General features: G+C 54.1%; 1 protein-coding gene across 1 annotated transcript in view; it reads left to right on the top strand.

Moving 5' to 3' along the window:
• Window positions 1-280: 280 nt before the first annotated feature.
• TTC39A (tetratricopeptide repeat domain 39A) overlaps window positions 281-12,076 on the top strand; it is a gene marked incomplete at both ends in the record, with an annotated part of 49,568 nt that continues 37,772 nt past the window's right edge. Inside the window, one exon of the mRNA XM_080693247.1 lies at window positions 281-333. Coding sequence (XP_080549373.1) covers window positions 281-333 — 53 coding nt within the window. The remainder of the gene's footprint in view (window positions 334-12,076) is intronic.

Genomic DNA, 12,076 nt, shown 5'->3' with positions numbered 1-12,076 from the left:
GGCCCAGGCAGAGACTCCACCTGCCTGCCCCGGGCCCCACCGCCCCTCAGCCCCCCCCCCCTGTGCGCAGTGATGGTCTGCACGTGTTCGAGGCCTCCTCGGCCCCGGGGGGCTGGGGGCCTGCCCGGGACCCCAGGCGGCCAGGCATCGGACGCCCCGGCAGGGCAGGGCAGGGCAGGGAGGCGCCGGCCGGCGGGGAGGAGCCGGGCCCGCCCCCGCGGGGTCCAGGTGCAGCCGCCCGAGCCGCCGCCGCCGCCGCCGCGAGGGGCCGCCCGCGCCCATGGCCTTCCTGACCGCCTGGAAGGGGGCGGCCTCCAGGAAAAGCGACCGCAGGTACCGGGCGCGGGGCGCGGGGGGCACCGGGGGCTGGGGACCCGGCGGCGGAGGGGCCGGAAGGCGCGGCTGGGGCGCCCGTGCGGCAGCCCCCAGGCCCCCAAGGCTGGCCAGCCACTCTGCTCAGCCCTGCGCTGCCCCTGCTGCTGGGCCAGGGAGGCCTGGCTGCCCCACACCAGTGAGGGCGGCACTGTCCCCCGGGGGCAGCAGCCTGGGGCATCCCGGAGCCGGCCCCTGTGTGGAACCACAGCTCCTTGGGCTCAGCCCTCCCTTCAGGGATGTGACCTTGCACTTTTCTGTGCCACCTCCCCAGGTGTCCCTGTTCTGGATGAGCTGGTGCCTCACGATGTGTTCTCGTGGGGGTGGGAGACGGCCCTGATGCTGTTCCCGAGCCTTGACCTTCCCCACAAGGCCTTCATATTTATGTAAAGCTTCCCCTGCTTTCCCAAGGAGAGGCCGATAACCTCCATCTGACTGTTCCAGGAACACCTTAATCTTGGCAAACCCCAATCCAAACTCAAAACATCTTCACCCCCAAACCTGTTCCTCCTCCTGTGTCCCCATCTCAGAGAATGGCAGAGTCATACACCCAGTTGCCCAAGCCTGAAACCTGGGAGTCATCTCTGACACCTCCCTCCCTCCCTCCCAGATCCTGCTGATAGCCTCCTAAGGCCGCTCCTTCCCCTGGGACCCTCGCAGCAGCGCTGGCGTTTCCAGGGCCTGCAGTCTCCCCCTCCCCACATGTCCCTTCTAAAACACCAACCAGACAGGCCATGTTTCTGCTTTAAAATGCTGCTGTGGAGCCTGGTGTGGTGGCACAGGTCTATATGCTCAGTACTTGGGAGGCTGGAGACAGAAGGATTGCAGGTTCACAGCCTTAGCAAGGAGTAAGACTCATCAACCTAGAGAGACCCTTTTTCAATATAAAAGTTAAAAATAGGGCTAGGAGGTTGAATACCCCGGACATCAATCCCCAGTCCCACAGATGAAATACCCCTGGGTTCAATCCCAGCAACACACACACACACACACACACACACACACACACCCCTTCCATGGGCCTCCATCACCTACAGACTTCAAGGCCCTCGGGGGGACAGGGTGTGAGCTGGTCCTTTCTGTCCCAGCGATCCCCTGCCCTTGTGGGATTCTCGTGGCTATGCTGGGGTTGCCTAGAAGGCATCTCCACCCTGATGCGCCATTAAACCCACTCTAAGTAATCTGTTTGGAGAGCCTTCTTGCCCCATCCCCAAGTCCAAGTCAATCTAGGATCTCGGCTTCTCTGCCATGCCATGGCTCTCAATCAGTTTATTATTATTATTTTTTTTATCAGTACTGGGGATGGAACCTAGGGGCATTCTACCCCCGAGCTTCACCCCCATCCCTATTTTTTATTCTTTATTCTGAAATATAATCTCATTGAGTTAAGAGGTCCTAAGTAGCTGAGGCCGTCCACAAACTGTGATCCTCGTGTCTCAGCCTCCCAAATGCTGGGATTACAAGCGTGGGTCACCACGCCTGGCTCATTCTGTCTTTTAATACCCTGTCATGTTTATGCCTCGGGACCTGTACACATACCACGTTCGAGGCACTGTACCAGGCCCTGCAGATGTGCGTCACTTTCAGAACGATGGGCCTGCTCTTGGAGACCACATTGCAGCGTGAGACCCAGACACACACAGGTGGACCAGGAAACAAGTGAGCACCAGGAACAGGTGCTGGCTAAGGCTGGCAACGATGCCGTGTGATGCACAGGGAAAGGGGCCGCGCCAGAGCTCTCCAGAACACGGACAGCTCAAACCAAAGCCCGAGGGGTACCTAGGGGGCAGAAAGGCTGGGGGTAGTTGGAGATCACTGTCTGGTGCGCCCCAGCATCCAGGAGGCTGGCTAGAATGCACAGGGAAGGAGCGGGCTTCACCGGGCACTAGAGGGCGGTAGGCAGGACACGTACATATATTAAGTGACCATGCTACCTATGGGGAAAGGATTTTGTGGGGAGACCATTCAGCCCTGCATCGGGTTGTCCACTTCTTGTCTGTTTCCAGGGGAGGAGATTGGGTTCATCTACCTTCTTGCCTCCAGAGCACAGAACAGAATAGGGGCTCAGAGGGGTTTCAGTTTCAGTGAGGACACCAGAGGATGATTTCTGAGGAAGGCAGGACACCCTGGCTGGAGTGGTGAGGATTTCTTAAACACCCAGGGCCCCTGCCTAGAGCAGTCGGTCATGCTCGGTGGGCACCGGGGAGCCTACACTGTGAGATGCTGTGTGCATACAGATGTCTCTGCAGTGTGCAGAGCGGGAGACCAGGGTGAGGCTGGCCTGATGACCCAGGAGACATGCTGGGGTGCAGGTTAGGGGAACCGAAGACATGGGGAGCAAACCTAAACAGGAAGAGCTGAGCGTGGAGAAGGACAGGCTGAGAGACGGGACAGGGTCAGAATGGCCAAGGAGAGAGCAAGGCCAGAGGCTGGGGGGAGGAGGGGGACGGGCCACGCGCCTTTACACTCCAGCTGGCACTTGCTGGGCACAGACACCCAGAGGATTCTTGCCTCCCCAATGTTCCCACAAGGTCTCACCCCTGAGGCCGGCTCCTGGGTCTCTATTCTCCCAGCTCCAGACCGCATCCTCTCCTCCCACATGGCCGAAGCGGAGGGCTTGGAGGCTGCTCACCGCCTGCCCGGCCACTTGCTTGCTGGCTCTGGGACTTTGATTCAGTGACTTGATCAGTGAGCGCCTCAGTTTATTCAGCTGTGAATCGCCAGCTGCCAGCTGAGCTGGGGAAGAGCCAGTGAAATCACATTTGTAAAGGACCTAACAGAGCCACTGGGGATGCACAGCGTTGAGTAGATGCCAATCTACTTTCTTGGTGCTGGCAGGAGGAAAACTTCCTTCCAGGGTATTTGCATTGGGCAAAAAGGATTCTAGAAGGTTCAGAAGTCAATGGTGGCACTCCAGGTACTAGGACTGGGAACCCAGAACTGTTGAGGAAAAGAAATAGGACTGTCCTGGTGCCTGCACATCTTATAGTGGGAACCACCACCTACTCAGCCCACAAATAGGGCTTGTTCCTTGCCACCCCACAGCCCACTGTGGTAGCGCAGGCACCAGGAGCCATGACAGGTGCAGCTGGCGGGATGACTGGAGGGTGTGGGTTAAGAGGCAGAGCCGCTGAGGGGGAAAGGAGCCTCGCTCCTTGGGCTGCACTAGACCAAATCCCTGCTCTCAGTCTGAGCTTGAGCTAGCAGAGCCTCCACTGCCTCCAAGTCGGGCACGGAGGCTGGGATCCTTGGATGTTTGTAATCCTTAGGCTTGTGATTTAAATTCCAAGTCTCTACAATGGTGGCACTTGCTTCTACTCCCAGAGTCCTGATCTGACCTGGGTCAGTCGCTGGAGGCAGCTGTACTGACAGGGGAGGGTCCTGGTGTGTGAGACACATTGTGGCCCCTCAGAGCCTCAATCCCTGGTGACAGACCACGAAAAACCTCCAAGGAACCTTTGTCCCACTTACGAGTCAGTGAGAAATTCAGACTTGGGACATTTGGGATCCTTCTTAAGGTCAGTGAGAAGTGGATTACTGGGGTTGCGACTTGAGTTCCGCCAGCACGCTATGCTTCCTGAACTGTCTGCAAGCCCGCGCTCGGTATCTGCGGCAGCTCTCTCTCTCCCGATGCTCACCCAAGCTCAAGCCCCGGGATGGAACTGGACAGGACCACAAGGGATTGACAGGCACTAGCGCCGCATAGGCTGGTTTTGAGCCCTAGCTCACACTTGTCAGCAGTATGACTTTGTACAGACTTTTAACCTCTCTGTGCCTCCTCTGCCAAGTGAGGGTAATGCTAGGACTCACCCCCCAGGACTGCTGGGAGAGCACAGGACTTTGTCCGTGTAAAGCTGTGGCGCCTGGCATGGTGCTGTAGGCGTGCTCCTGATTGTGAGGAAAAGGGCCTTTCCCATTACCTCTGGGCGACCATTCTGAGAAAGCTCAGGAGGTTTGGGGTGGGGGGATTGAACCCAGGGCCATTCTACCTCTGAGCTCCACCACCAGCCCTTTTGATTTCTTTATTTTAAAATAGAGTCTCGCTAAGATGCTGAGGGCCGCGCTCAACTGCTGAGGCTGGCCCTCGTCTGCCTCACAGGCATGCGTCACACCGGGCTCCTGGGGACTACTCTGACTGAGTCTTCCTTCAACAGGTTGCTGTGCTCTGAGAGGCAGAGTCAAGTATGAGGAGGCTCCTCCTAGTCAGCCGGTGGGGCTGGGGAGGAGGGAAACCAAGAGGTTCTCTAGAGTCAAGGAGCTGTGGCGTGCAGCACAGACGTGGCCACTGAGCAGCCCGCAACATAAAGCCGTAGCTGCAAGGAGCTCCCAAATTACGATGCATTGGAAGCACCCCTGCCCAGTGCGCTCAGAGACACCCTGGGCACTGTAAAACCCTCATGGCCACCTCTGGGGCCTGGCCACCGCCACCCTCCTGCAGTTGCAGCTTTCCCAGACCCAGGAAACCTCCCTGACTGCCGCCATCACCCTGGCCTGGCAGCAGAACGGCCCTGAGGCTCTTGGCTTTATCACCTGCCTGCTTTGTTCCTGTCCAGGCCGCTCTAACAAATGCTCTAAGCCAGGTGTCTTACTAACACCAGAAAGGTGTTTCAGTCCCCAAGCCAAGGAAGCCCCAAGCCAAGCAGAGCGCACGCCTGGTGGCGCTCGCGCTCCTGCTCACCCGTGGTACCTTCTTGTCCTCACACGGTGGCAGCCCTGAGACGGGATCCCAGCCCTGAAGACTTCACCCCACGATCTGATCACTTCTCAAATGCTCCACCTCCTCACCTCGGGGTGAGGATTTCAACACGTGAAGGGGGGGCGCAAACAGCCTAAAGTAATTGCTTTGTCCCAAGGGTGAGTCAGATCTGTCCCCCTGGCCCCCCACCGGGATGACAGAGAGTAACAGAAGATTTTTTTTTGTTATTGGTGTCTAAATTATTTTATATACTTTTAATGGTACTTCATAATTATGTATCAGAATGAGGTTCAAAGTGACTCATACATGCACACAGCACTTGGTGTATTTCCCTTTGTCCCTCCCCACACATGTTAAGAAGATTGGTAATAGCCCGGCATGGTGGCGCACGCTTGTAATCTGTATATTATATTATCTTATTTAATCCTTGCAACAATCCACCATTATCCCCAGCTCAGAGAGGAAGCCGTCAGCTGGCCCAGGTACCAGAGCCGGGTGCAGGCCTGCCTCTGAGTCTGTCCTGAGCCACGCCCTACCCTGCCTTGAGCCAATCGGATGACTGGCGGAGATTGCCCAGCTAGCGCACTGTGGGACCAGGAGTCCATCCAGATCTCTGTGGCTCAAAGCACAAGTTCAGGCCCCTGGCATGATGCCACTCAATGCCAGAAACCCCTTGTTAGAGCTCTGACTCTTTGCCCCAGTCTGAACTGTTTTTGATTAAGCCGGGTGTAGTGGCACACACTTGTAATCCTAATGTTTGAGAGGTGGAGACAGGAGCATCACAGGTTGGAGAACAGCCTTAGCAATTTAGTGATGCTCTCAGCAACCTAGTGATACTGTTTCCAAATAAGAAATAAAATCCATCTGGAGGTGTACCTCGGGGTAGAATGCCTCTGAGTTCAATTCCCAGGACCACAAAAAAAAAAAAAAAAAAAAAAAAGAGTGGGGCTTGGTGGCTCTCGTTTGTATCCCAGTACTTGGGAGGCTGAGACAGGAGGATCACAGGTTCAAGGACAGCCTCAGCAAGTAGTGAACCTCATCAACCTAGCAAGACTTTCAAAATAAAAATAAAAATAGGTCTGGGGGTGTAGCTGAGAGGTAGAAAGCTCCTAGATTCAATCCCTACTACACCAAAATCTAATCAAAACAAAAAACTGTTCTTGGTCTCGGGTACCTGCCCCAGGCTTCAGCCTTAGGCCCACCCTTGGCAGCTCCTGAAGGCCAGACTTGGGCAAAATAGCCCCCAATCTTCCAATCAAGAACATCAGAGTAGGGAGGGCTCTTGACCTCCCCCATCCAGCCTTCTTTCCGCTCTGTATGTGGGAAAGAGAGAAACGAAGGCCAGAGTGGGCAGTAATGTGCCCAAGGTCACACAGGTGGTGAGAGCACAGTCCAGGGAGAGAGGAGGCCGCCGAGGAGCAGGCTTAGGCACCCCCAGGGCAGCACCGCCTGGTGCTGGGGACTGAGCCCCGGTTCTGCCTCCAAGCTACACCTCCAGCCCTATTTTACTTTTTATTTTGAAACAGGGACTCATTAAGTTGCTGAGGCTGGTCTCAAACCTGAGATCCTCCTGTCTCCGCCTCCCAAGTACTGGGATTACAGGTGTGTGCCACAAGCCTGGCTGCCAGGAAATATTTTATTTATTTATTTATTTATTTATTGGTGGTATTTGGGGTGGAACCCAGGGACTTTTCTACCTCTGGGTTATACTCTCAGACCTATTTTTTTTTTTTTTTGCAGGTCTGGGGATGGAACCCAGGGGCATTTGACCTCCAAGCTACACCCCCTGCCCTATTTTTTTATTCTTTATTTTGAAACCGGGTCTCACTGAGTTGCAGAGGGCCTCACTAAGTAGCTGAGGCTGGCCACGAACCATGATCCTCCAGGTCTCAGCCTCCCGAATGCTGGGATTACAATCGTGCGCCACTACTCCCAGCTCTCTCAGACCTATTTTTATACTTTATTTGGAAACAGGGCCTCACTAAGTTGCTGAGAATCCACTAAGTAACTGAGTCTGGCTTTGGACCTGTGCAAATCCTCCTGTCTCAGCCTCCTCCCAAGCGCTGGGATTACAAACCACCACACCCGGCTGCCAGGGAATATTTAAGAGCTGTGACAGGCAGGGACCTCTTGAAGGGCCCTTGTTGAAGAGCTGGTTTGCTTATGAATTATTAATGAGCACAAGCTTGTAACCTGCTGGGTGGGGCTCACTCTCTTGATGAAAACCCACTTCACAACCACCAGCTCAGCCAGCCTGGGAGGCTGGGAGGGCTCTGGAGTCAGGCAGGGCTGGAAGATCTGGGCTGGCAGAGACCATGGCTGGGAAGGGTTCTTCATGCCAGGGAAAGATTTAGGGGAAGAAACTGAGTGAGAGAAAGAGATGGAGACAAGGGGTCACCCAAGTAACTCTTGCTTCCTCCACAGCAGCCCTGAGCCTTTGGGGTTCCTACCACTGCCTTGTGGGTGGGAGGACTGAGGTCCAGGGAGGCAGAGGAGAGCTGGCCCCCCCAGCCCAGGCTCTTACTGTGACAGGACTAATTGCTACATGCTTACCTCATTTCAAATGCCCCTCTTTTCCTCCTCTTCCTCTTTCACCTGTAGTACAAGGAACCAAGACCTGTTCACAAGTCACATTTGGTCCAAACCTGTTTTCTTATCTGTAGGATGGGAAGTAAGGCTACCACAGAATTTCCAAAGTGTTTTATTTATTTATTTTTTTGTACTGGGGATTGAACCCAGGGGCATTCAACCTCAGTGCTACACTCCTGGCTCTTTAAATTAATTAATTAATTAATTTATTTATTTATTTTATTGCGGTGCTTGGGATTGAACCCAGGGCTATTCTACCTCTGTGCTGCACCCCCAGCCTGATCTTTTATTCTTTCTTTTTTATTTTTATTTATTTTTAAATTTTATTTATTTATTTATTTATTTATTTATTTATTTGCGGTACTGGGTATGGAACCCAGGGGCATGTTACCTCCAAGCTTCACTCCCATCCCTATTTTTTATTCTTTATTTGGAAGCAGGTCTCACTGAGTTGCAAAGGGCCTCACTAAGTAGCTGAGGCTATCCACGAACCTGGATCCTCCTGTCTCAGCCACAAGCATGTGCCACCACGCCCGGCTCTCTTTAATTTTTTTTTTTTTTAAAGAAAGGCAGACTGCCATGTGCAGTGTCTCATTTGGATGTGTCTGGAGTCTTGGAAGCTTGACTACCCTACGTTCTCCTACAGATGGACCTTGAGAGCTTGTTTGGAGGTTCTAGCAGGGGAGCGCAGCTACTCCTATACCCTTGACCCAAGACCCGTCCTCCTCTATTCGGGGAAGGTCGTCCTCTTCGACCATGCACGCAGCTTCGGGAGGGATGCACATGGAGTGGTGAGGGAGGAAGGGGACACCCGCCTAGCCAGCCAGATTACCCGAATCAACCCTGGAGTTCAGTGGGGTGACAGATGTCACAGCCAGATCACCCTCACATCTTTTTAATCTTTATTTTGAAACAGGTTCTCACTAAGTTGCAGAGGGCCTCACTAAGTAGCTAAGGCTGGCCGTGAACCCCGATCCTCCTATATCAGCCTCCCAAGTACTGGGATTACAAGCGTGCACTACCATGCCCAAGAATGTTTTTACCTTTAAACAGGGTCTTGCTGGGCTGCTAAGACTGGCATTTAACCTGTGATCCTCATCTCTCAGCCTCCCAAATATGGGGATCACAGTTGTGCGCCACCACGCCCAGCTTAGAGCAGTCTTAAGAGGTTCCACTCCACAGCTATTTACCAAGGGCTCTCTGAGGCAGAGGGATGGCACAGGTGAAACCAATCCATGGAGATTCTCCAGGACGCAGGTCTGGTGACCCTGTGATTTGTTCTTGCAGGATGGGGAAGAACAGGGAGGACAGCAGGTCTGGCATCTCACAGGCGTCAGGCTCCAGGAAACAGGTCCCCTGATAGGGGAGGAAGGGACCCAGGAGTCAGGATGCTCTTCCAGTCCCCAGGGTTTGGCTGTCAGCTTAAGAGGGGTGGGCACAATGACGGGGAGTCATGGTTCCTGGGGCCAGGAGTGGCCCAGGTGGGGCCTCCTGCAGGTGAGCCAGTTGGATGCTGACTCCCCAAGCCAGTCATGTCCCCTGAGGTCGCAGCACAGCCTCTGTGGTGGTGTGGGAAGGGCTCAGCTCCAGGACAGCTCTGCTGCCTACCTTGCTGAGCTCAGTTTTATCTGTAAATGGGGAGAGCAGTACTCAGTGCACACCGCAGCCATCCCCAGGAATGTGTAAACCCTGTGCACATGCCAGCCTACTCTGGGCTTGGTTTTTCTTTTTTTTTTTTTTTTTTTTTTTTTTGGTGGTGGTTCTAGAAATTGAACCCAGGGGCATTCTACCTTTGCTACACTCCAGCACTATTTTGTTTATTATTTTATTATTTTATTTGGGGTACTGGGGATGGAACCCAGGGGCATTCTACCTCCAGCTTCACCCCCAGCCCTAATTTTTTGTTCTTTATTTTCTTTATTTTTGAAACAGGGTCTCACTGAGTTGTAGGGGGCCTCACTAAGTAGCTGAGGCTGTCCCTGAACCTTGATCTTCTTGTCTCAGCCTCCCAAGTGCTGGGTTACATCTGGCTTAGGCATTTGTGTGACATCTCTTTCTCTCTCTCTCTCTCTCTCTCTCTCTCTCTCTCTCTCTCTCTGTGTGTGTGTGTGTGTGTGTGTGTGTGTTACTGGGGATGGCTGGGGATGGGACCCAAGGGTCTTTTACCTCTGGGCTACACCTCCAGACCAACTTTTTATTTTTTTATTTGGAAACAGGATCTAAGTTGCCAAGAGCCTTACTAAGTTTCTGATGCTGATTTTGAACCTGCAATCCTATCTTATCCTCCCAAGTACTGGGATTACAAGCGTATACCACCATGCCCAGCTTAAATATGTGATTTCTTAATCCTCATAACAGTCTTTGAAATAGATAGTAATAGACAGTTTATTTCCATTTCACTGATAAGGAAACTGAGGCTGAGAAAGATAGTTAAAATGAAAATTAAATGAGATAATTCATGTTGTACACTTAATACCATGTGTGGCTTATAAAAAGCTTTTGTGGAGGCGGTACTGGGGCATTTGAACCCAGGGCCATTCTACCTCTGAGCTATACCCCCAGCCCTATTTTTTATTCTTTATTTTGAATAGGGTCTCACTAAGTTGGGGAGGATAGCTGAGGCTAGTCATGAGCCTGGGATCCTCCTGCCTCAGCCTCCCAAGTACTGGGATTACAAGTGTGTGCCACCACGCCTGCCTTATAAGAAGCTTTGATGTGCGTCAGTCATTGGTATAATAATTACCAGAGAAAAACTGTAAAGTGCTGGGCTCAGTGTTTGCGGCTGGTAATTAGTCAGGCAGCAGCTGTCAGGCGTTGAGACACAGAGATGAATTGGGCCAGACCCTGACCTCAAGAGGCTTCCAGCACCATGTCAGAACCAGCCACGTACAAACTTCTCTTCCTCACACACAGACAGTAACCGCCCAGGGGAAGGGGGGAGCAGTGTACTCGGGAACCTCAGGCCCAGTGAGGGCTTTCTGGAAGAAGCAGCATCTAAACAGAAACCCGTGGGGTGAGGAGGAGTTTTGGCACCTGGCAGGTTCTTAATACACATTGGTGGAATATAGTAAAGATTTACTTTGGTGCCAGTTTGTCTTAAAGCTTCTGGATCTTTCCCTCACCTGCCCAGCCTCTTCTGAGGCTCCAGGAGGACCCTGGGAATTTTCTACTAGTGAATTTGTATTCTTTTTTGAAAAGAGGCCTCCCAGTGGTGCTTTTCTGCAGGCACCCTGGTTTCAGGAATGCATAACATGACAAGGAAGGACAGCGTGTTCCAGGCAGAGGAGCCAGCGGGGAAGTGCACGGCGCCTGGCCTCCCAGCCTCGGCCCCTCCAATTCAGGCTTCACCCGCGATGCCGGGCTTCTCACCAGCTTCACAAACTCCAGCTGTCCCCAGTGTGCCCTGGCCCTGGCCACGAGGTTCCCCACCTGGTACACCTGTTCCACGACTTCATTAACAGTACAGACACCCAGGCTCAGCTCAATCCCGCTCTCTCCCAGGAGGCCTGCCAACTCTCTGGATTCCTTGTAGTTTCTGGTGGCTGTTGTCATAGCCTGCTTCTTGTAGTTAATTGTCTGTGTTAGGCCTTTATATGAGACTCCCAGAGATGGGAAGATTCCTGCAAGTGAGCATCTGGGCTCTGCCTCCAGAAGGCAGGATGGGAGCTCCCTGCCTTCCCAGGCAGCCTGTCTAATGCAAGCAGCAGCTCCCGACCTCTCCTGCTACTGCCAAGCGCAACCTGCCAGGCTTCCTGGGATCTGGTCCAAGTCCTCTTCCCACCAGGGCTGCATCAGCGGCCTGTCCCCCCTCCCGCTTCCTCTTCTGACATCCTGGAGCTGAGGCTGAGCCAGGGGAGCTGGAGTCCCGCCTCCTTCTGTCCCCTGCCTTTGTGAAGGGACACTAATGGCAGCCACGTGCTGTGATGAGTCACGGCCCAGAGCATCTGGAGCCCAGAGGCGGTGGCTGGTTAACTCCTCGCGGGCCAGGGCTCTCTCTGCCCGAGGCCAGGCCTAGCGCCCACCTCGGGGCTGGACGCACCATGGGCATCTGGAAGGCCCCACACAGGAACTGGGAGTTGGGAAAGGAGACCCAAGGGATAAGGGGTGGCTGTGAGCTCTGCAGCCAGGAGTGCTGGGCTCCAGCCCCAGCTTGCCAAGTGTCAGGCGAGTGGCCCTGAGCCAGTCCCAGGAACCCACCCGCAGGCTCGCATCTGTAAGATGGCTGCCATGGGGACCGAGAAGGCGCAGGTGAGCTGCCCGCCCGCCCCGAGTGCCAGCCGCATCCTTTCCCGCCATCAGGTCTCTTGCAGACAGTCGCAGACTGGGCTCCCGGCTGTGCCTTTCTCTGGCCCAGGCGGTGCGGCCGGGGCTGCGGCTCAGGTGCGGGGCCGCGGGGCGGGGGGCGGCCGGGGAACTTTC

This window comes from Muscardinus avellanarius, assembly GCF_963383645.1.
Source record: "Muscardinus avellanarius genome assembly, chromosome: 3".
NCBI classification, from domain to species: Eukaryota; Metazoa; Chordata; class Mammalia; order Rodentia; family Gliridae; genus Muscardinus; species Muscardinus avellanarius.
Note: the sequence above shows the minus strand (reverse complement) of the source record. Positions and strands in the feature narration are given on the sequence as shown.